At 54.1% G+C, this 26,606-nt stretch overlaps 1 protein-coding gene across 2 annotated transcripts in view; it reads right to left on the bottom strand.

The window, feature by feature from the left end:
* ASXL2 (ASXL transcriptional regulator 2) overlaps positions 1-26,606 on the bottom strand; it is a 48,091-nt gene that overhangs the window by 4,410 nt on the left and 17,075 nt on the right. The window contains exons 3-12 of one of the 2 annotated variants that reach the window (XM_033056412.1): positions 23,144-23,146; positions 19,584-19,692; positions 18,460-18,610; positions 10,682-10,794; positions 6,067-6,196; positions 5,348-5,488; positions 3,358-3,521; positions 2,577-2,673; positions 2,157-2,262; positions 259-934 (exon numbers count right to left, since the gene is read on the bottom strand). In XM_033056412.1, coding sequence (XP_032912303.1) covers positions 259-934; positions 2,157-2,262; positions 2,577-2,673; positions 3,358-3,521; positions 5,348-5,488; positions 6,067-6,196; positions 10,682-10,794; positions 18,460-18,610; positions 19,584-19,692; positions 23,144-23,146 — 1,690 coding nt within the window. The remainder of the gene's footprint in view (positions 1-258; positions 935-2,156; positions 2,263-2,576; positions 2,674-3,357; positions 3,522-5,347; positions 5,489-6,066; positions 6,197-10,681; positions 10,795-18,459; positions 18,611-19,583; positions 19,693-23,143; positions 23,147-26,606) is intronic. The other variant, XM_033056413.1, reaches the window with a different exon arrangement.

Raw genomic sequence — 26,606 nt, 5'->3', positions numbered from 1 at the left:
AGCCCCCATCCCTCAGGCCCTGGCTGTCCCCCTGGCAGCTCCTGCTCTGCTCTCTGTCCCCATGGCCCTGCAGAGGCTCTGCAGCCCAGCACAGCAGGAGTGTCCCTGCCCATGCCAGGGTGGGATGAGATGAACCCTGAGGTCCCTCCCAGCCCCATAAGGTCCCTCCCAGCCCCATAAGGTCCCTCCCAGCCCCATCCCTTCGGGGCTCAGTGCCCTGGGCAGCCCTGGCCGTGGCTCTGTCCCTGCTGGGCTCACCTTGAGCGGGGGCACCCGCGGCACCGCCGGCCCCGTGCCAGGAAAGGGCTGGTTCCGAAAGGCCTGCTGCTGCTGGTGCTGCTGCTGGTGCTGCTGCTGCTGCTGCTGCTGCTGCTGGCAGGGCTCTGCCACACGGGGCTTCTTCTCAGGGGTGCCTGGAGCTTCCTCCCTGCTCTCCACCTTCCTCTTGAGGGGCTCCACACCCACCTCCATGGCCTCGCTGCCGGGGGGTTTCTTCTCCGCCGTGTCCGGAGCTGCCGCGGGGCTCGGTGCCTTGGCTGCTCCTTCGGCTGCCTCGGGGCTCTTTGGTTTGCTGGGGGCACCCAGAGTCTCCTTGCCTGGCCCAGCCTTCCTCTGCTCCTCTGGCTTCTGGCTGCTGGCACCGAGGGGTTTTTGGGGCAGGCTTTCTCCCTGGGGTCTCTCTCTGTCGCCGGCTCTCGCCGCGCGCTGCTCCGGGGACGCCTCGGTGGCCTTGGCTGCCTTGGGCTGCGGCTCCTCTCTGGCCTCCTCTGCTGCTCTCCTGCTGCCTGCTGGCCCCGGGGCTGCCTGAGCCCTGCTGGGCTCCGCTGGGGCCGTGCCCTGCTCCCGGGCTGGGGCCGGGGGGCTGCGGGGCCGGGCGGGCTCTGCCTCGGGCGGGGCCGTCAGGCGCTGCGACTCCTCGGGGCTCAGCCCGGAGCTGCCAAGGGAAACACAGCCTTGGCTTGGGAAAACACCCCTGCCACACCAGCCTGGCCTTGGGGAAATGCAGGCAGGGTCCTCTCAATGAACTCCCTAAAGAAATGTCTCACACACCCAGTTCTGTGCCACCTTCGCTTCCCTACTGATAATCCTTCCACAGGAAACAGAGATCAGCACCAAGGATAAATCATTGATATATGGATAAATGCAATACATGGAGCACTGGGTAGCTCCAGACACCAATATTCCAGGCTGCAAATCCAGAGAGTTTGGCCAACAGTGAGTATTTCCCTGCATGACCCCCCAGCCCCTCTGCAGCTCCCCTGGTGACACTGCCAGGAAGGGACACTGAGAAGGTGCCACCAGCTCCTCAACAGGAGCATGGACTCTAATTCCAGAGTGTCTGGGAAAAGTTACTGCTTCTGGATTCACTTTGTCCATCCCTCTCCACCACTGGGGTTTTTTTTTCCCCAAACATAACCCAGAGAAGGTCTGGTGAATCCATGGATTAGTTCCTAGGAGCTGCAGGAGCTGAGGTCCCCTCCACGCTGTCCTGCTGTCCCCTGTCCCCCAATGCTCCAAGGCTGGGGCTGTTGTCACCTTCCCATGAGCACAGACCTGGGGCTCAGACCTGGGGCTGATTTATGTGCTGCACTCCCAGCCTGGAGTATCCCTGTGGTTGTTCCTCCAGCCCCTGGCTCAGCACAGCCCCCCATGGAATGGCAGCAATCAGGGTTAAATCACCCTGGATGGATGGGGGGCACAGTGGCTGGCAGGGTGAGGACAACAGAAATGGCACAGTGCAGGATCAGAATTCCTGATCAGTAATTTCCATGTGTGTGCTCCTTTCCAGGTCTCTGCCACTCACTCAGAACCCCCAAATCCTCCCTGAACCCCACAGGATGGGAGAATCCTGAAGCAAGAGGAGGCACAGAAGGAAAGCTTTGCAGCTTTGGGGTGGGATTGGAGGTGTGGGAATGCAGGTGCTGACCCTGGGCTGGGGCCAGGAGAGCCGTGGGGAGGGCTCCAAGCAAGGAGGGGAGGAGGGGAGGGGACCAGGACACTGCACTGGGTAAGGCACCCCCCTCCACCTGACCTGGATCCTGCTGCCATTTCCCACTTTTCTGGAAGCAGCTGAAGCCACAAACCTTCCTGAGGTTCAGGGCTGATGGAAGCCAGTGCTCATGGATGGGGACCCCAGCACAGAGCTGGGCTCTCACCTCTGCCCATAGTAGCTCTCAAAGAAGTGCTCCTTCCACAGCTCCACCTTCTTCTCCTTCTCCAGCTCCTGCCGGATCCGGAGCTGCATTTCTGGGGTGAACTCTCCTGTGGGGTGCAGAAGGGATTTCTGAGGCAGGACAGGGGGGATGATGGGGCACAGGGCCAGGGCAGTGCCCCAGGAGCCCCCAGGGCTGCACCTGCCCTCAGCCCCACCCTGAGCCCAGGGGAATGGGGCAGTGCAGGAACAGAGCTGGGGAGGGGCTGAGGGAGCTGGGCAAGGGGCTGGAGCCCCAGGAGAGGCTGAGGGAGCTGGGCAAGGGGCTCAGCCTGGACAAAAGGAGCCTCAGGGGGGACCTTGTGGCTCTGCACAACTCCCTGCCAGGAGGGGACAGCCAGGGGGGGTTTCAGGGAGGTTTTACCTTCTGACAGCCTCTCCTTCCAGCCCTGTGCAGCCGATGTGAAGAACTCGTTGTTGAGAGCAGAGCTGCTGAGCTTCATCAGCCCGTCAGCCCCGACCTGGGGGAGAGAGAGAGAGCCCTGGGCACCTGCTGGCCACAGCCCTGGGCAGCTGCTGGCCACAGCCCTGGGCACCTGCTGGCCACAGCCCTGGGCACCTGGTGGCAGGGCCAGTGTCCCTGGGCACAGACTGAGTGCAGCAGTGCCCACATCCCTGGGGAACCTGCCTGGAGTCACTCAGGCCAGGGCCACCAGCCCCAGCCTGGCTGTGCTGGCCAAGGCTGAGGGGAGCAGGTTTTGTGCCCAGCTCAGGTTTTGTGCCCAGCTCTGGGTTTGGTCACAACTGCCCTGGTTAGAATAAAGCAGTGCCTCAGTGGGTGACACTGAAAACTTGGTACTGGGAGTGGTTATTTCTTCAACAATTCTGGAGGATTTGGGAACACTCCCACCAGGCCCAGGTTATTCCCACTGTCCCAGCCTGGCCTTGGACACTTCCAGGGATGGAACAGCCCCAGCTGCTCTGGGCACCCTGTGCCAGCCCTGCCCACCCTGCCAGGGAACAATTCCTGCCCAAGATCCCAGCCAGCCCTGCCCTGTGGCACTGGGAGCCATTCCCTGTGTGCTGTCCCTCCATCCTTGTCCCCAGTCCCTCTGCAGCTCTCCTGGAGCCCCTGCAGGCCCTGGAAGGTCACAGTGAGGGGTGTGAGTGCCCAGGTGAGTGAGTGCCCAGCCCTGGGGCCGTACCTGCCTGTCCACGTCGGGCAGCAGCAGCAGCAGGCGCTGCTGGCACTCAGGGGGCAGCACACTGAAGGTGTGTTTGTTGATCAGGGCCCTCAGGTTGGTGTTCACCAGGATGGAGTCGGGCGTCTCCACGTCGATGTCGGCACAGCGAGCTCTCTTCAGCTGCCCTGCCACGAGAGCACAGCTTGGGGCTGCACTGCCACAGACCTGCCCTGAGCCCTGGAGAGCTGCACTGCTGTAACTGCACCACGAGAGCACAGCTTGGGGCTGCACTGCCAGACACCCTGCTCTGAGCCCTGGGGAGCTGCACTGCTTTAACTGCACCCATCATTAGGGGCTTGTCTTCCTTTTCCTCTGCCTTCACTCACAGCCAGGATTAAAACATGGAGATGAATTTGTCATTCAGGTTTGGTTGTTTATTAAATCTTATCTGAAGTATAGAGAGTTCTGCAACACTTCCAGCTACAAGTGAGCAAAGTGGAGCCGAATCGAGCTAGCTACAAGGTCTTTTAAAGGTAAGCAGTCCAATAAAGAACTAATATTTATATTATTTATATTTTTGACCCAATAAACAAACTCCTGTGACCTGTTGGCTGGGAGAAGAAGGAAGGAGGAGGAACAAGAAAAAGAAGATGGGGCAATGCCCAAAATCCTTCATTTTGTCCCATACCCATTGCTATATTATAAAAACCTAAATCCCAAACCCTTCGCCCTGTGCAATCACACATTTCTATTCCAACCACACACCAGTGATTTTAACTCCATCACTCCCATTTGGAGCCTTCCCCAAGGCCTCAGGACACAAGTAGTTTTCTCCTGGGGTCAGTGTCAGACAGCTCAGAAAGCTCAAAAATCCCAGGTATCCAAAATTGAGTGACAGAGTTAAAATCACTGGTGTGCAGTTAAAATAAAAGTGTGTGATATCACATGGTGAAGGGTTTGGAATTTAGGAATATAGGAAATATATAGAAAGCAAGATGGAGTTTTAGGGCAGAGGTTTCTCTCTTCTTCACCTTCTTTTCCATGGGTCTGGGTGACACTTCTTTAATTGGATGGAAAATGCTGCACTGTGGGTCGTGGGTGTTTGGTCATTGGGTCAAAAGTAAAAATAATTCAGGTGTCAGTTCTTAATTGGATAATTAAGCTTTAAAAGACTTTGTAACAAGACAGATCACCCTTCTGCCATTTTTACCTTGTCAGCTGCAAGTGCTGCAGCACTCCCTGTAACATGGGTAAGAATTAATAAACACCTGAGTCTGAACACGAAATTCCATCCCTTATGCCATTAATCCTGACTGTGGCAGAGGAGAAAAAGCAGATTTAAATGTGGAAACACCTGGTCAGCCCTCAGCTGCCCCCTGGGGGTCCCTGACCAGGGAATGTCAACAACTCCTGGCCACAGCCATTTTCTGCTTTGTCTCCAGTTCTGCTTTGTATCCAGTCCAGTTTTTCTGGACTTTCCTGCTCTGTGGAAGTGCCTGTTTCCACAGGGACACTGTGGATCTCAGAACAAGGGAACAGCTGGAGCTGGGCCAGGGCATTTGGGATGGATTTTAGGGAAAGGCTCTTCCCCCTGGCGCTGCCCAGGCTCCCCAGGGAGTTTGGATAACCCTGCTGGGATGCCCAGGGGGATTGTTGGGCTATCCTGGCCAGCACCAGGAGCTGGTTCCATGATCCTTGTGGGTTTCTTCCCCCTCAGGACATTCCATGACTTTGTAAGAATATCCTTAAATCCACTCCTGGAGAAGGTCAGGACAGCTGAGAAAGCCCCAGCCCAGTAAAGGAGCCAAATCCAGCAGGGTCTGAGGGATGCAGGTCCAGGGAGGAATTTCTGTTCCTTTGTCATGTTATTAGAGTGTGTACATACATTCCAAACCCATAAATAATGCAGCTGAGGATGGCACTGTGAATGATGTATCCCAACCCCCAGCAGCCCCCCAGGGTCCCTGAGCAGTGAACTGGAGGGCAGGAAAAGCAGGAAAGCCTCTCTTACGTGCATGGAGCCTGTCAGATCTGGGGAAGGGCTTCTTGCCCAGCCCTGGCAGGGAGTTCTCAAGCTTCACCGAGGGGGAGGAGCTGGATGTGGAGTTTGGGGGGCTGCTGGAATGTCCATCTGCCTGCTTCCCTTCCCAGCCTGCAGGAAAGGGAGACACTGGAGCACAGGGAGGCACACAGGGATCCTGCACGAGGATCCTGCCTGGAATGGAGGTTCTGCAACTCCCAGAGCCACCCCTGCAGCCCCAGCAGTCCAGGACACACATTGCAGTGCTCCTGGAGGGGCTCCTGCCCAGCAGCTGAGTGTGGGAGATCCCCTGGAGCCACCAGGATACCCCAAAGCAAAAGCATGGACAGGTACATCCCATTTCCCAGTTAATCCCAATTTATTTCCCACCTGATCTGAGCCAGGCATGGCCCCATCAACACTCCCAGGGCTGACAGAGCTCCTGGCAGGGAAATCTCTCCATCCCCCTCATGCCCCTGCTAAACTTCACCCTCTGCTGCAGCTTTGTCCTTGCCCACCCTGGGGAATCCCTCCTCCCCCCAGTGCTCAGTTTCCCATCCTGGTTCCTCTCCCTCCCCTCCCCTCCTCACAGCAGCTCTGGGTTAATCCCCCTGTCCCAGACCTGGCTTGCTGGCTCAGTTTCCCATCCTGGTTCCTCTCCCTCCCTTCCCCTCCTCACACAGCTCTGGATTTGTCCCCCTGTCCCAGACCTGGCTTGCTGGCTGTGCTGGCCTTGGCCTTGAGCAGGACGTGCTGGCTGGAGGGCAGAGCCATCCCTGGGGCCATCCCTGCCCGGCACTGCTGCTGCTGCTGCTGCTTCTGCTGCTGCTGCTTCAGGGCCTGCAGGGACAGGGAGCACTGGGATCAGCCAGCCCAGCCTGGGGACACAGCCCTGGGCTTGGGGTTTGCATCAGTATTGGGATCAGGAACCCCAAATGCAGCTTCACACCTGCTCAGTGTGGTTAAACATCAATTAAACACAATTAAACAGTGATTAAACAGTGATTAAACAGTGATTAAACACAAACACCCTGCCCACAGCACACTGTCACTGTCACTGGCCATCTCTTGTGCTGCCTCATGGATAAAAGGAGAAGCTCAGGGAAAGGATTCCAGGCTCAAGAAGGGATCACACACACAATTCCCAGGTAAAGCAGCAGCCTGGGGCTCAGCCCATCCCCACCCTCCCCACTGCCCCTAGGGAAAGGTTTCAGCAGCAGAGCTACAAAGATCCAAATGCTGCAGAGAACAGAACAAAACACTCTGTGCTGGGCCCCAAAGGAACCCAGGGCTCTGGCAGGAGGGTTTGGTTCAGCTGCAAACCAGGGTTTGTGTCTGCAGAAACCAAAACACAAACCAGTGACCTCGACAGCAGAAAAACGCCAGGAGATCAAGGATCCCAGGGAATTTCAGAACAGGAGAAAGAAAAATGCCAGGAGATCAAGGATCCCAGGGAATTTCAGAACAGGAGAAAGAAAAATGCCAGGAGATCAAGGATCCCAGGGAATTTCAGAACAGGAGTAACAGGATGTGCTGTGCTGCAGGGACACAAATGAGGGGCACTGTTAACTAGGGACCATCACTACCATAATAATAATAATAATAATAGTAATAATAACAACAAGGACAGTAATAACAGCTGCTCCTGGGGAAGGCACAGCCCTGTCAGAGTGCAGGGACACACACCAGGCACACTGGGATAACCAAGGGACACCTTGGATCCTTTCTTAAACAGTTAAATAGTTAAATTAAATAGTTCAATATCAAATAGTTCCTATGCAGCCCCTTCCCCCAGAGCCTGGAGAAGTGTTCAGTGCACAGCAACACTGAACTGACCTCCTGTTCCTGAGGTGAAAAATTTCAGGGAAGAGAGAGAAGAGCCCTGGCACTCACAGGAATCACCAAACTGCAGAGCCCAGCTCAGACAGGTGCTCCGAGCCTGCCTGGCTGAGCCTGCACAATTCCTGTTTGTTCCTGTGTCCCCTCAGCTCCTGGCTGAGCCAACACAATTGCTGGTTGTTCCTGTGTCCCCTCAGCTCCTGGCTGAGCCTGCACAATTCCTGGTTGTTCCTGTGTCCCTTTAGCTCCTGGCTGAGCCAACACAATCCCTGGTTGTTCCTCTGTCCCCTCAGCTCCTGGCCCTGCAGTGCTGGAGGTGAGAGCAGGAGGAACCTCTGAATTCCCTGCCAGTGTCATTCTTCTGATCTCTGTTATAAACATTTGGGGGGATCTCTGGATGTAAATGATATTGGATTTAAATGGACATTGGGGCTGGAGCAGCCTGGGACAGTGGGAGGAGTCCCTGCCATGGCAGGGGTGAGATGGGTGGGATTTAACATCCCCTCCCACCCAAACCATTCCATGACAGTCCCAGAATAATTCTGGTGGGAAAGGAGCTCTGGAATCTCCACTCCTGCTCAGGAGACTCCTTTGGGTCTGGAGAGCTCCAGGGATGGAGGGGGCACAACTCCTGTGTGTCCTGATGCACTGCTGGCTGCTCCCATGGGACAGCACTGCATGGATGTGAGATCCCAGCATTCCAAAGCCCTGTGCATGTGGCACTTGGGGACCTGGATGTGGCACTTGGGGCTGGGCAGTGCTGGGAAGGGTTGGGCTCCACTCCACTGAGGGTTTTTCCAAGCCAGACCATGTGGGAGCTGAGGAATCTCCAGCAGGATGAGCAGTTTCAGTTCTGACCCTGCAGTTCACACCTCCAAGTGAGGATTTCCCAGAGGATTTTCAGGGATGCAGCCTGGTGCCCTCCCCCAGGTGTGGGTGGCACAGCTCTGAGCTTCTGCTCAGCTGCACTGTCCAGGCTGAGCTCTGATGTAGGGATGAACCAAATCCTGCTTTCTGGAGCTCCATCCACATTCCCAGCCCCAGGGTTAAAGGTTCTCCCTCAGAAATCCACTCCCTCTTCCCTCTGGGAATGTTGGAATGGGGCACAGACAGAATGAAGGACATGGGAGCTCCTTAATTCCCCTTTCACTCACTTGTGGTGTTCTCCAGCCCTGTACCTCCCTCCCACCATCCCAATTCCCTCTTTGTAGCTATTTTTTATAAATTCTAGTTGCACCCCTGTCATTCCAGTGTCGCAGGCTGCTCCAAGCCCCAGTGTCCAACCTGGAGGCACTTCCAGGGATCCAGGGATTCACTTCCAGGGATTCCTCTGGGCACCTGAGCCAGCCTGATCCCCTGGGGAGGGAAATGCCTGTGTGGATGTTGGGGTCCAGCCAGGATTAATGAGGGCTGGGGAATGCAGAGAGTCTAATTAATATCCTGCCCAAATAGAGGGAAGCAATTCTCTAGGGATTCAGATGGAAGTGGAAGCTGGGCTGGGAAGCTCAGAAAAGGAAAAGCTGGGTGCAGTGAAAACCCAACAAACACAGACTGGGGTGGGGAATCAGCCCCAGGGGAACAGGGAATTCCCAAAGCTGGCATCTCCTCTGTCCCTGCAGATCCTGGGTGCCTTGGGTGACAGAGCAGGGTGTGACCAGGGCTGGCTGTTTATCCCCAGCTGTTGAACCAGCTGGGGCAGGGATCTTTATCTGTCCCACAGCCCATCCTCCCTCCAGGAGATCTCTCCTGTCCATGGCCACTGAGTCCCAGGGCATGGCTGATAAAATTCCATCATCCCTGGGGAGATGCTCCACCCAGGGGAGGAGCCAAACATTTCCTACCCTGATCAAATCTGAGATTTGGAACATCAGAGCAGCCTTTCCCACTGGATCCCAGAGGAAAACCAGACCCTTCCACATCATCCCTGGAGCTTGGGAGGAAACTGCACCTTGTACAGGAGCACTGCTCCAGCTGAGCCACATCTGTCACTGCAGGAGGATGCAGCACCATGGGATGGGACTGCTGCCAACACCCTGCCTGACTGACGGGTGTCAGCTTGGATTCTCACTCTGGCAGGGCTTGGGGTTTGGGGTTTTTTGTATTTCTGTATTTTTATTTTAATTTCCCTAGTACAGAACTGTTATTCCTATTCCCATGTCTTTGTCTGAGAGCCCCCTAATTTCAGAATTACAATAATTTGAAGAGAAAGGGTTTACATTTTCCTTTTCAAGAGAGGCCCCTGCCTTTTTAAACAAACACCTGTCTCTCAGCAGGACACAGGGAAACAGGCTGGGCTGGGAGAGCAAATCCTGCAGGGACACCTGGTGATTCCACCTGCACTGAGCCAGGGCTCCTCACACACATTCTGTGTCTCCCCAGGGGAAAACCCAGCCTGGATAAAGCATTTCCTTCCTAAGGATCCTGGGAACCTGAGCAGGGCAGTGGGGCAAACCTGTGAGCCCCACACTTGGGAATGATTCAGGAATTTCTCACCAGGAGAGCAAATCTGAAACACAAACAAACTTCCTTCTCCTCCAGACATTGTCCATGGAATTCCTGCTCTCCTTCCTTCTCCTCTGCCCATGGAATTCCTGCTCTCCTCAGTCCATGGAATTCCTGCTCTCCTCCCTTCTCCTCAGTCCATGGAATTCCTGCACTCCTTCCTTTTCCTCTGCCCATGGAATTCCTGCTCTCCTCCCTTCTCCTCAGTCCATGGAATTCCTGCACTCCTTCCTTTTCCTCTGCCCATGGAATTCCTGCTCTCCTCCCTTCTCCTCTGCCCATGGAATTCCTGCTCTCCTCCCTTCTCCTCTGCCCATGGAATTCCTGCTCTTTCCCTGCCCTTCCCTCCACGTGGACATGCAGCCCCTGGAATTCCCTGGCAGGGAATTGCTGCCCAGCAGGGGAAGGAGTCAGTGCATTTTCCCCCAAAGACTGAATTTACCAAACCCATTTCCTCCCACAGCAGCAAGAGATGGGATCTCACCAAAGGAAGGGGAAAGAAATCACATTTCACAGCCTTTCTCTAAAATAATGATGCTTAAAGTCCAGACATTTTTTAGGGAAAAAGCAAGGAACTGAAGAGCAGAATATTGTCATCCTCTGCAGGAGGAGCTCTGGGATCCCACCCCTGCTGTGGGTGATGTCCCAGGATCTCCAGGATCCCATCCCTGCTGTGGGTGATGTCCCAGGATCTCCAGGATCCCATCTCTGCTGTGGGTGATGTCCCAGGATCTCCAGGATCCCATCCCTGCTGTGGGTGATGTCCCAGGATCTCCAGGATCCCACCCCTGCTGTGGGTGATGTCCCAGGATCTCCAGGATCCCACCCCTGCTGTGGGTGATGTCCCAGGATCTCCAGGATCCCATCTCTGCTGTGGGTGATGTCCCAGGATCTCCAGGATCCCACCCCTGGGTGATGTCTCAGGATCTCCAGGATCCCATCCCACCCCAGGCTGATGTCCCATCTCCCCAGGACCCCTCTCACCTGTTTCAGAGCTTTCTTGCTGTGTTTCTGGGAGGAGGAGAGGCCCTTGCCCGGGATGGAGGGGGAGGGACAGCCGGACTGCGGGGAGGCCGTGGGGGCCAGGCGGGACGACACTGTGGGACAGAAATTAAATATAAATGTAAATGTAAATGTAAATATAAATATAAATATAAATATAAATATAAATGTAAATATAAATATAAATATAAATGTAAATATAAATACATAGATAAATACAAATATATAGATTAAAGTATAGATAAATATAAATGTATAAATATATATAGATAGAAATATAAATGTAACAACATAGCAATATAGATATATATATGTAAACATATAAAGATATAAATATATTAATAGGAATAGAAAATAAAAATATATAAATATTAATACTAGTGTAGATATATATCTATATATAGTTATATATATAACAATAATATAGATAGAAACATAATTATAAATATATAAAACAAATATAAATATCAATATATCAATATATCAATATGAATATAAATATAAAGGTAAACAAAATACAAATACTAATATATTAATATAACAATACAGATATATCAATACAGATCTAAATAAAGATAAAAATTTAAGTATAAATAGATAGGTGTATAAGTATATAAATAGAATACAGACACAGACATAGATATAGACATAGATACAGAGGTAACTAAAAACATAAATTTAAATATAAATATATATTAATATAAATGTAAATATAAATATAAATGTAGATTAAAATACAAATATCAATATATAGATAGATATAAATATGCAATATAAAATATAAATATAATATATACAATATCTACTAAATATCTATAGCTATAATTATATTAATATAATTTTATATTAATATTATATTATAATATATATATTCTATTAATATAAATTTTTACTTTATAAATGTAAACCCCTCTCTTAAAAAAAACCCTGCAGAGTCAGCAGATTGCTGCAAGTGCCAGGCCATGGATTCAGGAGGTGACCCAAGGGACCAGGAAGCAGACAGGGGAGGTTTGTGCTGGGGTGGCCCTGCCTGGGGACACTCAGGAGTCACTCAGCAGGCAATGAAAGAACAGCTCCTGAGCAGGCAGCTCCCAAACCCGGCATTCTCTGAACACTGAATGCACAGAACGGGAAGGAAAAGGAATTCTGCTGTGTGAGAGTTCCTGAGGATTTCAGCAAAGGCTTCTGAGACCTCTTTGGGTATTGCTGACAAACAAAGGCCTGGCAGAAGTGATTGGCACAGGGAGACACCTGAGAGCCCTTCCAGGGCCCAGGGGCTCCAGCACAGAGGTGCCAACCAAAATTGTCACACAATTCTTCAACACAGACACCAAGGATGTGGGCAGGAGAGGAGGCACAAACAGGGATTGCAGAATTCACTGCCAGGGATCAGTGCTTGATTGTGCCAGGGATTGCTGTGAGCAGCAAGGCCAGGCTGGCACCAGGGATCCTCACAGCTGGCAGGGAGCAGCTGGGGAGCTCAGGGACAGGGATGGCACCAGGGACCCTCACAGCTGGCAGGGAGCAGCTGGGGAGCTCAGGGACAGGGATGGCACCAGGGACCCTCACAGCTGGCAGGGAGCAGCTGGGGAGCTCAGGGACAGGGATGGCACCAGGGACCCTCACAGCTGGCAGGGAGCAGCTGGGGAGCTCAGGGACAGGGACAGGGATGGCACCAGGGACCCTCACAGCTGGCAGGGAGCAGCTGGGGAGCTCAGGGACAGGGACAGGGATGGCACCAGGGACCCTCACAGCTGGCAGGGAGCAGCTGGGGAGCTCAGGGACAGGGATGGCACCAGGGACCCTCACAGCTGGCAGGGAGCAGCTGGGGAGCTCAGGGACAGGGATGGCACCAGGGATCCTCACAGCTGGCGGGGGAGCAGCTGGGGAGCTCAGGGACAGGGACAGGGATGGCACCAGGGACCCTCACAGCTGGCAGGGAGCAGCTGGGGAGCTCAGGGACAGGGACAGGGATGGCCTCAGGAACTGAAGCAGGATGACCACCCCATCCCAGCCCTGCCCTGGCAGGGACACCTCCCACTGGCCCAGGCTGCTCCAAACCTGGGACAGCTCCCCAGCCTGGCCTTGGGCACTGCCAGGGCTCCAGGGGCTGTGCCCATGTCCATGGCTCCACCTGCTCCACCTCTGCAGCTCCACTGGAAAAGCTGCACTTCAGTCATCTGGGCTCAGAGCAAAGTCAAGCTGAGCTAAAAATATTAAATCCCCCCTCAACTGTGCAGTCATGAGCTTAAAATATCCTGATTTTAAACAGCTAATGGGCTCCAGATGTGTGATAGGAGAATCCTGGAGGGAAGTCATTAAAACACGTTTGGGGGAGCATGGGAATGTCTCAGGTTAATCACAGAATCCTGGCATGGGCTGGGCTGGAAGGGAGCTCAGAGCCACCCAGTGCCACCCACTGTGCCAGGACACAGGGAATGGCTCCCAGTGCCACAGGATGGGATCTTGGGCAGGAATTGTTCCCTGGCAGGGTGGGCAGGGCTGGCACAGGGTGCCCAGAGCAGCTGGGGCTGCCCCTGGATCCCTGGCAGTGCCCAAGGCCAGGCTGGACACTGGGAATTGGGACGGTGGGAGGTGCTGGGGCTGGAATTAAATGATCTTTAAGGTCCCTTCCCACCCAAACCAGTGTGGGCAGTCTGGTTCTATCAATGCCAGGATCAGTGAGGCTCTCAGAGCAGGATGCCCTGGGAAGCAGCACAAACCCAGCACGAGCAGTTCTGGGAGGCTCCCCCTGGCCATGGTCCAGCAACACCAAACTAAGAGAGAGAAAAGAGAAGCCCCTGTGCTGGCAGAGCTGCAGTTGTGCCTTGTCACCACATCCTGGGGATGTCAGGTGTAAAAGCACAGCAGGAACTCCAGCACACCCCCAGGGCACTGCTCCAGCAGCAGCCAAATCCCTCCCTGGTGCTGGAGGTGGGAAATGTCCCTCCCTGGAGGGAGCCTGGGCTGCACCATGCCCCTGGAGCACCAGGACAGCAGGGAGAATTAACTGGTCTGTGTTTGCTGGGAGAAGGAAGCCCTGGAAGCAGCACAGCCTGGATGTGCCCTGGGAATGCCCCAAGTGTGAAACCCCAGCTGTGACAGTGCAGATCCTCCTGCTGCTCACACTTCTCCAGAACAGCCCCTTCTCTTTTTCAGTGTCACTGTGGCTGCCTGGGACACCACATGTGCTGAGGTCACGTCTGTCCCTGAGCCACGGCCAGCCCTGAGCACACAGAGTCCCTCAGAGCTCAGCAAACCCCCAATCACCAAATCCCAGATGGGTTTGGGCTGGGAAGGAGCTCAGAGCTCACCCAGTGCCACCCTGCCATGGCAGGGACACATCCCTGGGGCTCCCAGCCTGTCCAGCCTGGCCTTGGGCACTGCCAGGGATGGGCCAGGACTGAATTCAGCTCCTCCTTTGCCAGAGGGAGCAGCTCCAATGTCAGAGCCCACCCAGCAGCAATGCCAGTTCACACCCCAGACTGATTTCCATCAATTTGCAAAGGTGCATTAAAAACCCCTGGCAATCCCAAAGGTTCCCAGGGGCTCCCAAAGGTTCCCAGCGGCTCCCAGAGGCTCCCAAAGGTTCCCAGGGGCTCCCAAAGGTTCCCAGGGGCTCCCAGAGGCCCCCAAAGGTTCCCAGGGGCTCCCAGAGGCCCCCAAAGGCTCCCAGGGGCTCCCAGAGGCTCCCAAAGGTTCCCAGCGGCTCCCAGAGGCTCCCAAAGGTTCCCAGGGGCTCCCAAAGGCTCCCAGGGGCTCCCAGAGGCTCCCAAAGGTTCCCAGAAGCTCCCAGAGGCCCCCAAAGGCTCTCACAGGCTGGGATGCTCCTGGAAGTCAGGAAGCTGCTATTAACTGTTAGGATTAGCTATTAACTGATCCTTTAACTATTAACTAACTCTTCAGCTATTAACTAGCTCACTGCACATTGACTCATTCCTCCCTGGAACAGAATTCCCAGGGCAGCTGGGGCTGCCCCTGCATCCCTGGCAGTGCCCAAGGCCAGGCTGGGCACTGGGAATTGGGACAGGGGGAGGTGTCCCTGCCATGGAATGGGATGGGTTTGAGTCCCTCCCAACACCATTCCATAACTGTCTGAAATCCTGGGAGATGACAAATCCAGAGGGCACAGGAATGTGTCAGTAAGGGCAGAGCCTGGAGCATTAATTCCTGTTCTTCACTTCCAAAGATTTCATTTCCTACAAATGAGGAAAACAAAACCAAATCTGACTGGAAGGAACACCCTGCCAAGAAGCCCAAGTGAAAAGTGCAGCTCCTTAGGAGAGCTCCTCAGAGCATCAGGAACCACAGGAATGACAGAGTTGGAAACATGGAAAGGGAGGAGAGCCAAAGGACACAGTTAAAATAAAATCTGGGTTATTAATTGCTCAGAGTCCTTCAGAGGGGAAGTGTCTGGGCTGGGAGTGTCACTGCAGGTCAGGACTCTGCTGCTGCTGAGGGGCAGAGCTGCTCAGAGCACCAAGTGCAGGAGAAATGAGAGAAATCCCAAAATCCCTGAGGCTGGAAAAGCCCTCCCAGCCCATGGAGCCCAAGCTGTGCCTGATCCCCTCCTTGTCCCCAGCCCAGAGCTCTCAGTGCCACATCCAGCCCTTCCTTGGACACCTGCAGGGATGGGCACTGCAAACCTGCCTGGGCAGCCCCTGCCAAGGCCTGAGCACCCTTTCCATGCAGAAATTCCTGCTGCTGTCCAAGCTGAGCCTGCCCTGGCCCAGCCTGAGCCCATTTCCCCTTGTCCTGTCCCTGTTCCCTGGCAGCAGAGCCCGACCCCCCCTGGATGTTTTGGGTAATTTGGGGCAAATCCTGCAACCCCCCCAATGGTTCTGAGGACTCCTCATGTCCCCTCACTCAGCATTCTGCATTTCTCTGGGTGTTTATTTCATGCAGTTTATGCATCAAGATTCCACTTTGCATAACGGTTGCAGAGGAAATTCAACCAAACCCAGAGCATTTGTGACAAACAGGTCCCAGCAGAGACACCATTGACATGGAGCTGCTGCCAGCACTGGGCTGTGACAGGTGGTGGCAGCTCAGTGTGACACAAACAGAACAGAGCTGGCAAAGGTGCCAGGGTCTGTCCCAAAGCCCAGCAGGAATTTCTGCATGGAAAGGGTGCTCAGGCCTTGGCACAGCTGCCCAGGGAGGTTTGCAGTGCCCATCCCTGCAGGTGTCACCTGGATGTGGCACTCATGGGGACAGGAGGGGATCAGGCACAGTTGGGGCTCCATGGACAGAAGTTCCATCAGCCTGAACAAGGAAAAGCACATTTGTGTGCCTGCAGATCCCCAGTGAGATGCACAAGGACCCTCAGGAAGCAGCTCCCCCCAGCCACATGCAGGAATTGCTGCTTTTGGAAAAGCTGGAATTTCCACCCAGCCTGCTGTAGGAAGGAACAGTGTCAGAACCAAAACAGAATCCCTTTATTCTCCTGTTCCTGGCCCTTGGAGGACACCAGGCTGCCCCAGCAGAGCAGGTGCCACCCTCCAGCTGTGACCTGTCACCTCCCTGGCTCCCAGGGTTTCCTCTGTGCCCAGGGACACTGCAGAAATCCCCAGTTCAGAGCAGTTTCACCCCTGATCCCCATCTCCCCAGGCACAGGGCACTGCAGGGAGCACAGACAGACATTAAATTCACTGCCACACTCCACAGCTCCTGCTCTCACCTCTTTTAACCTCAGCCAAACCTTCCAAGCTGTTTTCAGCACCTTTTTATAGACACTGAGCAGAGACTCAGCTGGACAGACCAACCTCTGGGAGCCAGGAGGGATCCCCAGCTGTACCAAGGCTGAGCTGAGCCCTGGCTGATGGAGAAGGATCAGCCATACTCTGGCCTGGCTCCTTTCCCCCTTTTCCTTCAAGGTTGGGTTCACCATCTTTTGGTTTCTCCCCTGTATTTTTCCTTTTTAGCACAGAAACTGGGCTGGTTTTGCTGGGGGCTATGGGCACAGGGTCTGTGTCACCCCCATGGCACAGGGTCTGTGTCACCCCATGGCACAGGGTCTGTGTCACCCCCTGGGGACAGGGTCTGTGTCACCCCATGGGGACAGGGTCTGTGTCACCCCATGGCACAGGGTCTGTGTCACCCCTCTGGGGACAGGGTGTGTGTCACCCCATGGGGACAGGGTCTGTGTCACCCCCATGGGGACAGGGTCTGTGTCACCCCATGGGGACAGAGTCTGTGTCACCCCATGGGCACAGGGTCTGTGTCACCCCATGGTACAGGGTCTGTGTCACCCCATGGGCACAGGGTCTGTGTCACCCCTCTGGGGACAGGGTCTGTGTCACCCCCATGGGGACAGGGTCTGTGTCACCCCATGGCACAGGGTCTGTGTCACCCCCATGGGGACAGGGTCTGTGTCACCCCATGGGGACAGGGGTCTGTGTCACCCCCATGGCACAGGGTCTGTGTCACCCCCATGGGGACAGGGTCTGTGTCACCCCATGGCACAGGGTGTCACCTCATGGGCACAGATTCTGTGTCACCCCATGGCCATGGGCACAGGGTCTGTGTCACCCCCCAGAGGACTGGGGACACCCACCCCACCTCCCAGGTGCCCCAGGACAGCCCCTGCTGTGTTTGGGACATTCCCAGCTCCTCCCTGAGGTGCAGGATTTTGTGGATGAGGGAAGATGTTTCTGTGCTGATGTCCCTGCACTCTGGGCTGCTGCTCCACAGGAATCCTCTCACTGGAATGTGGTTAAAAAGAACAAATGGACAAAAGGGGAAACACAAGCAGCAGGAACAGGCTCAGGGAGCCCTGAGGATCTCTGCCCTGCCTCTCCTGTGCCCCAGACCCAGGCTGGGAGGTGGGAAGGGGCTCCTGGGGCTGCACATCCCCTCACTGTCACTGCCCCTCCTCCCTGACTGCAGGCCAGGGCCATGACCACAGCTGAGAACATTTTCTGCTGCAGTTCTGCTCTCCATGCTCCTTGCTGGCTATTGGATGGAATTTTGTGTGCAGCAAGACCATGAGGCTGCAGTGTTTGCTGGAGGAGATGGAAAAAACCCTTTCAGATGCATGAAGGAAATGAACACTGAAAATGAAATCAAATCTTCCCATTCCATTCCATCCCATTCCATTCCATTCCATTCCACTCCAGAATTCCACTCACCTGGGTTCCCCCTGCCTTTCCAGCCCTTTGGTTATGTGATGTATAAAGCTTTTATCTCAAATCTCTACAGAATATCTCTCTAAAATATACAGAAATTCCCTCACAGGCTTTTACCTAATATTGGAACATTGGAAATAAAGGAAAAGTAGCCAGAATCCCCCTTATTGACCAAATATTTCGAGAGGATTTGTTAAAAATGACAATATTTCCAGCAGGCTGCCTACAGCTCTCCTGTCACAGGATGGATTTGGAGCCAAGTTGGATTCCAAGGTTCTTGTAACATTTTCCTGGTGCTTTCAGGGCTCACAGCCCCACAGAGCAGAGGTTGGTGTGGGCCTGCAGGGCAGGGCTGGCCCAGGTGATCCCCCTGGGCAGGTTTGGCAGCTCAGGGACAGCTCAGGGACAGCTCAGGGACTCCTCACCCTCACCAGGACACTGCAAACACCTTTTCAATCATGCCCTGCCTCGGGCAAGGAATTGTGTGTGTGTGTGAGTGAGGGGAGCAGGAAGAGGGAGAAGATTAAGGGTGGACATTAAACAAAACAAACAAAAAATGCAAATCTGGAGGGAGAGCAGTCTCCCACACTGGAGTAGGCAGAAGCTCCCCCCTCCTCCCAGCACAGAACTCACCTTTCCTTTTCCACCTGCTCTTCTTGCCCTCCTTGGTGGCGCAGCCGTCGCTGCTGGAGCTGCTGTGCTCCGAGCTCTGCGAGTCTGAGTGGCCATCACTGCTCTCCTCAGAGCCCTCTGACAGCTCCTTCAGCCCATCTGGGATGTCCTTCTGCCAGGGGACACGACAGGGCCACAGCACAGTCAGCCAGGTGACAGGGACAGCCCCAGCAAAGCCCCCAGAGCACAGGGGATTTGTTCAGCAAGCACTGAGTGTGATATTTAAAGGGTTTAAGTGTGACCCACAGCTGCTGCAGTGCTGGCCCCACACCCTGCTGGGAGTCCCTGGGAATGCTGAATGCAGTGACACAGCCTGAGCTCTGTCCCCATTGTCACCTCCCAGGTGATTCCTCAGCTGCCCTTCCTGAATTCCCTGCTCACCACCTCAAACACAAGGATGGAGGGACAGCACACAGGGAATGGCTCCCAGTGCCACAGGGCAGGGCTGGCTGGGATCTTGGGCAGGAATTGTTCCCTGGCAGGGTGGGCAGGGCTGGCACAGGGTGCCCAGAGCAGCTGGGGCTGCCCCTGGATCCCTGGCAGTGCCCAAGGCCAGGCTGGACACTGGGAATGGGGACAGTGGGAGGTGTCCCTGCCATGGCAGGGGTGGCACTGGGTGGGATTTGGGGATCCAGAGATAAATCAGGAATGGTGTGAGCCAGTTTCCTTTAGTACTGAAAATAAAAGCTCATTTTTAAAGATGCCACCCAGACATTGCCCGTGATTCCCTCTCTCACTGACTCTGAGCACAAGGTGATTTCTCATCTCTTATACAAGCTGCATTAACATTTTAATCACTCTCTCACTTGTGGGACAGTAATTCCAGCAGCACACTGCACTGTGGGTACAGAGGAGCACCTGCAGCCCAGAGGGGAGGGATCAGTTCCCTCCTGGGATCACCCTGGATAATGAGGACATCAGCAGGATTTCCCCATGGAAAGGGAGGGCAGGGAGCTTTGGATGCCCATCCCTGGAGGTGCCCCAGGAATCCCTGGGTGTGGGGGCTTGGACTCGAGGATCCCTTTGGGTTTTGCAGCCTCAGGGCCTGTGGGATCCTGGCCCAGGCTGTTTTCCCTGGCTCTCACCTTGAGGGTGTAGACGCCCATCCGGCCCGGCACCTTGTAGAAGATCCCCTCCTCTCCCCGGGAGTTGGTGTGCAGCATGGCATTCAGGCAGGCCAGGGGGGAGGTCCCACTGCAGAGAGACCCCACAGGTGGCCCTGGCTGCTGGGGACCCCAGGGACCCACACAGGGATGGGCAGGGACCCCAGACCCATCTCCCATCCCTAAAGGGAACACAGAGCCCCAGGGACCCACACAGGGACGGGCAGGGACCCCAGACCCATCTCCTATCCCTAATGGGAACACAGAGCCCCAGGGACCCCACAGAGCCCCAGGGACCCCAGACCCATCTCCCATCCCTAATGGGAACACAGAGCCCCAGGGACCCCACAGAGCCCCAGGGACCCCAGGGACCCCATATGGGCACAGCCAGGGACCCCAGATCCATGTCCCATCCCTAAAGGGAACACAAAGCCCCAGAGACCCCATATGGGCACTGGCAGGGACCCCAGACCCATCTCCCATTCCTAATGGGAACACAGAGCCCCAGGGACCCCACAGAGCCCCAGGGACCCCACACAGGGACAGGCAGGGACCCCAGATCCATCTCCCATCCCTAAATGGATTACAGAGCCCCCCAGGGACCCCACACAGGGATGGGCAGGGACCACAGATCCATGTCCCATCCCCAAAGGGAACACAAAGCCCCAGGGACCCCATATGGGCACTGGCAGGGACCCCACACCCATCTCCCACCCCTAAAGGGAACACAGAGCCCCAGGGACCCCACACAGGGACAGCCAGGGACCCCACAGAGCCCCCAGGGACCCCACACAGGGACAGCCAGGGACCCCACAGAGCCCCCAGGGACCCCACACAGGGACAGCCAGGGACCCCACAGAGCCCCCAGGGACCCCACAGAGCCCCCAGGGACCCCCCATCCATCTCCCATCCCCAGTAAAGCTGAAGCTGCCCCAGAAGCACCAGTAAAACCAGTAAAACCAGCCCATGGATGCTGCACTCCCAAGAAAAAGCAAACAAAAGCCCCTCCAGTTCAGGCTCTCCAAATTTTCTCTGCCCAACACCAAACTGGGCACAGGAACCCCAAACCGGGCACAGGAACCCCAAACTGGGCACAGGAACCTTCCAAGCTCTGGGTGAGCTGGGGAGGGGCTCCAGAATGATTCAAAGTTGTGTTCAGGGTTTTTCCCTAAAAACAACCCTGCTGTACTGGGACAAGGGCTGTGGGGTAACAGCTGGGAGCCAATTGTGCAATTCCCCTGGGAGGGGCAGCTCTGCTGTCCAGCCAGGACAGAGGGGACACATCCATCTTTTCACCACCTTGGAGGGGCTTTTGTTTGGTTTTTATTTTGTTTGCCCAGGTCCTGTGCCAGTCTCTGAAAGCTGCCCCAGCCTGGCAGAGCTCAGCACTAAATGTGTGTGGATAAAATCAGCCAACCAATCCCAGGGAGGTCTGAAATGGAACAGGAAATTTGGGGAGAATTGGGACTGCCACACCCAAACCTCCTGCCTGCTGTGAGCTCTGCACTGCAGGAGGAACCATCCTGTTCCCATGGCATCCAGCACCTAGGAACCCCAAACTGGGGACAGGAACATCAAAAATGGGCACAGGAACATCAAAAATGGGCACAGGAATCCAAAATGGACACAGGAACCCCCAAACTGGGCACAGGAACCCCCAAAATGGGGACAGGAACCCCCAAAATGGGGACAGGAACATCAAAAATGGGCACAGGGACCCCAAACTGGGCACAGGAACATCCAGAGTGGGCACAGGAACCCCAAACTGGGCACAGGAACCCCCAAACTGGGCACAGGAACATCAAAAATGGGCACAGGGACCCCAAACTGGGCACAGGAACCCAAACTGGGCACAGGAACCCCAAACTGGGCACAGGAACATCCAGAGAGGGCACAGGAACATCAAAAATGGGCACAGGAACATCCAAACTGGGCACAGGACCATCCAAAATGGGCACAGGAACATCCAAACTGGGCACAGGAACCCCCAAACTGGGCACAGGAACCCCAAACTGGGCACAGGAACCCCAAATGGGCACAGGAACATCCAAACTGGGCACAGGAACATCCAAACTGGGCACAGGGACCCCCAAACTGGGCACAGGAACCCCAAACTGGGCACAGGAACACCCAAACTGGGCACAGGAACCCCAGACTGGGCACAGGAACATCCAAACTGGGCACAGGGACATCCAAACTGGGCACAGGAACCCCAAACTGGGCACAGGAACCCCCAAACTGGGCACAGGAACCCCAGACTGGGCACAGGAACATCCAAACTGGGCACAGGGACATCCAAACTGGGCACAGGAACCCCAAATGGGCACAGGAACCCCAGACTGGGCACAGGAACCCCAGACTGGGCACAGGAACATCCAAACTGGGCACAGGAACATCCAAACTGGGCACAGGGACCCCCAAACTGGGCTGGAAGGGTGGAGGGGGAGCAGGATCCCTTCCCCTCTGGAATCCCTCTTTTCCTGCACTGCAATCCCTCTGCAATCCCTTTTTTTCCCACTGCAATCCTCCTGGAATCCCTTTTTTCCCTCTGGAATCCCTTTTTTCCCTCTGGAATCCCATTTTTCCCACTGCAATCCCCCTGGAATCCCTTCCCTTCTGGAATCCCTCTGGAATCCCTTTTTCCTGCACTGAAATTCCTCTGCAATCCCATTTTTCCCACTGCAATCCCATTTTCCTCCCTGCAATCCCATTTTCCCCCTGCAATCCCATTTTTCCCCTGCAATCCCTTTTCCCCCCAGCCCTTCTCCAAAGCCTCAGCACTGAGGTGACTTTTCCAATTCCCAACCCTTCCCTCTGCTTCCCCTCAGGATGCATTTTGGATTTTCCAGCCCATCCCAGGGGATTCCTGTCTCTCCCAAGGTGATTTTGTTCTGCAGCTCCATTTCCCAGCCCAGCAGACCCTGGAGTGATTCTGCAGGGAGCACAGGGAGCTGCAGGGCAGGGAAGAGCCCTGGGAATGTCCTGGGATGTCCCCATGAGGTCACTGAGTCCCAGGGAATGTTCAGCAGTGCCAAGGGAAGCTCCAAAGAATCCCCCAGGAATCATTTCCCACCTCACTGCCTGGATCCACATTCTGCTCAGGGGAGAATTTCCCATTTTCCTGTGGAGCATCCCCCTGTTTGTAACCAGGGGAGAATTCCCTTTTTTCCTTCAGAGCATCCCCCTGTTTGTAACCAGGGGAGAATTCCCAATTTTCCTGTGGAGCATTCCCCTCCAAAGGGGCTCTGTGAGCCAGGGCTCCCCCCAGGGTGCAGCCACCCCCATTCCCAGGAGCAAGATAGGATTTAGGGATTATGAATTATGGATTAGGGGTTATGGATTATGGATTAGGGATTAGGGAAGCATTCCCCACATGCAGACCCCACAGAGCAGCACAGCCCCCCAGGCAAGCCCCAGCAGGGACAGGGACAGGGACAGGGAGGAGCTCCCCAGCCCAGGGATCCCAGCATTACTCAGGGGTTACTCCAGGGTTACTCCCAGGAGCAGCAGCAGCATTAGGGAATGGCAGGGTGTGCTCTTACCTTCTGCAGGTGGAGTGCAGCCCAAAAAAAGGAGAGAAACAGCCCTTTAACAACTTCAGCAAAACAATGGAGTGTCAGCAGCCCCCCAAACCTCCCCACAGCCAAACCCAGCCCAGGAGCTGCCCTGGGGAACCCCTCACCTGGGGATGTTCCCTGGCTGGGAACCCCATGGAGCAGGGATTGACTCACTCCTCATCCCCCCACACTGCTCCAGCAGCCCTGCACCCCAAATCCTGGGCTTTCCTTACCCATGGGCTCCCCAAAATCCAAATTACTGCACACCTGGGCTCCCCAAAATCCAAATTATTGCACACCTGGGCTCCCCAAAATCCAAATTACTGCACATCTGGGCTCCCCAAAATCCAAATTATTGCACACCTGGGCTCCCCAAAATCCAAATTATTGTACATCTGAGAGCTCGCCAAAATCCAAATTATTGCACATCTGGGCTCCCCAAAATCCAAATTATTGCACATCTGGGCTCCCCAAAATCCAAATTACTGCACACCTGGGCTCCCCAAAATCCAAATTATTGCACATCTGGGCTCCCCAAAATCCAAATTATTGCACATCTGGGCTCCCCAAAATACAAATTATTGCACATCTGAGAGGATCAGTGTGGGGGACAGCACAAAGCTCCCAGAACTCACTGAGGCTGGGCTAATGAACAGATTTAATGAAAGCTCTGTCAGCACAGCCAGAGCTGCAGGAACAGCAGGGACTGGGATGTGGATATGGAATCCCTCTGCAGCCCCAGGATCCCAGCTCTGCTCATCCCCAGGGAATGGGAACCTGCAGCTCCTGATCCCAGAGCCTCCTTCCTCCCAGGCTTTTGGGGCCCAGAGGTAAAATCTAACTTCATTTTAAATGATAAATTTAACTTTTGGGATCCTCTCTGTATTTCTGCTACAGAACCACAAGCCAGCCTGAAGAGAAAGCCCAAATCCAGGGCTTTTTTAATATATATTTTTTATTTTTTTATTATTTTTCAGCTCTGGTGTTTTCCAAGCCCTGAGGCTCCTCACCAACAGAGGAATCGAGTTTTCTACGTGAGAATCTTTAACCCAGGCTGCTCTGGGTAACTCTGAGCTTTGCTTAGCTCAAACTGACCACTCACTTCATTTTCAAAGAAGAAATTCAAACCACACACTCTTCTCCTTGCAACACTGAAATCCTCCTGCACAGCAGGAAAACTCTGCAGTTTCCTCCTGGAAAAACAGCACAAAGTGCCCCAGGCAGGCTGGGCAGGGCTGAGAGGGCAGTGAATATTCTGTCAGTTTGGGATTTCACACTCTGTAACAGGGGTGAGCCACCTGAGGGGCTCCTCCTGCACAAAATAAATAATTGTATTTAATCCTCCCTGTCTGCTCTCATGGACTCAGGGCTTGGATTATTTTCCTTGTTTGGCCAGAGGCTCCCAGGATGGTGCTCTCCATGAAATCCAAGAAAAAAAAAGGAGAATTATTGGCTGTTGAGAGGAAAAGCCAGCAGAGGTATCTTCCAAAAAGCTCATTTTGATTAGATGCTCTTACACTGACCTTAACACACCCAGGGAGAGCAGGGAGATCCAACAACAAATGAAAATTTGTGATTTAAAAGTGATCACTCCAGCCAGAAGTGATTCCCTGCTGCTGACTCACCTCTCCCATCAATCCCAGGCATTACAGCTCACATAAAAAATGGGATTTTAGCTCTGGGATGGCTGAGGAATCCAGGCTCAACTCCTCTGAGTCACCACTAAAACCCCTTGGGTAAAATCCTAAACAGGGATTTCCAGATCCTGATGGGAAAAGTGATGTTTAACTCATCACCCCCCACAACAAACACACCCCAAAGTCAGGGTTGGCAGGGCTGAGGGAGGAGGTGCTTTGTGGGAATCCTTTATTTATCCCCAATATGTATTTATCCCAAATTATTGCATTTTTAACCATTATTTGGGCAAAACCAGCTGCTGTGTTTGGCCAGAGGCTCCCAGGATGGTGCCCCCCATAAAATCCAAGAAAATATTGTGCATTATTGGCTGTTGAGAGGAAAAGCCAGCAGAGATATCTCTGGTTTATTTAAAAGCCAGCTGAGTCCAGGCTCACACCCCTGAGCCACTGTCAGGGGGAGGATTCAGAGCCTGGGGACCCCCACATCCACCTGGCAGCTTTTACTGCCTCAGGCTCTGCCCAAAAATCACTGAATTTTAGTAAAAAAAATCATCAGTGTCAGTGCTGGGTGTTTGCTGCCCTTGTGCTGTGCCACCAGCACTGACCAGTGAGCTCCAGGCTGACTCTGAGCAGCAGTTTGTGCATTTGGATTAGAAATATTTAATATTTAATTTATTTAGCACAGACCTGCAGCTGCCCCAGGCTGGCAAAGCTGGAACTCCCTTTGGTCCCTCCCCAGGAGCTGGGTGAGCACATTGGGATCCCTGGGAGGGACAAATCCCCATTTCCCATTTCCCTGTGGGTGACAAATCCCCATTTCCCATTTCCCTGGGGGTGACAAATCCCCATTTCCCATTCCCCAAGCCAGCCCCAGCTGGGGTGGGAGGTGCTGCTGGCACAGCAATTCCTGCTCCTGACCCTGGATTATTTCCTGCACAGCACATGGATGGCCTGATCCAGCTGGCAAAGGGATAAATTAATAATTAAAGTCAAATTTAGGATGGCTGCTTAATTCCAAAACAGATCAGCAGGGCCAGCCCATCCTCTCTGAGCCCCTCTCTTTTCCTTTGCCCTTAGCAAACACAAATCCTTTGTATTTCACTTGCATTTTGGATTATTGCTCCTCACTCAGCCCTGGCAGAGCCAGGAATTCAGAGAGCTCCAGGAATTCCGGAATGCCAGAGCTGAATTGTGGGATTCCAGAATGGAATTAAAGAATTCCAGAGCTGAATTCTGGAATTGCAGAACTGAATTCTGGCATTAAGGAATTCCAGAACTGAATTCTGGGATTCAGGAATTGCTGAGCTAAATCCTGGGATGCAGAAATTCCAGAGCTGAATTCTGGGATTCAGGAACTGCAGAACTGAATTCTGGGATTCCAGAGCTGAATCCTGGAATTGCAGAGCTGAATTCTGGGATTCAGGAATTGCTGAGCTGAATTCTGTGATTCAGGAATGCCAGAGCTGAATTCTGGGATTCCAGAGCTGAATTCTGGGATGCAGGAATTCCAGAGCTGAATTCTGGGATTCCAGAGCTGAATTCTGGGATTCAGGAATCTCAGAGCTGAATTCTGTGATTCAGGAATTCCAGAGCTGAATTCTGGGATTCAGGAATTGCAGAACTGAATTCTGTGATTCAGGGATTCCAGAGCTGAATTCTGGGATTTGGGAATTTCAGAGCTGAATTCTGGGATTCAGGAATTGCAGAGCTGAATTCTGGGATTCAGGGATTCCAGAGGGGATCTCTGGGATGCAGCTGAGCAGCTCAGGAGCTGCTGTGCAGTTCCATGCCCACCCAGATGGATCCCATGG

Source organism: Catharus ustulatus, chromosome 3, assembly GCF_009819885.2.
Source record: "Catharus ustulatus isolate bCatUst1 chromosome 3, bCatUst1.pri.v2, whole genome shotgun sequence".
Classification (NCBI taxonomy): domain Eukaryota; kingdom Metazoa; phylum Chordata; class Aves; order Passeriformes; family Turdidae; genus Catharus; species Catharus ustulatus.
The sequence above is the reverse complement of the archived record's forward strand: the minus strand, read 5'-3'. Positions and strand labels throughout refer to the sequence as shown.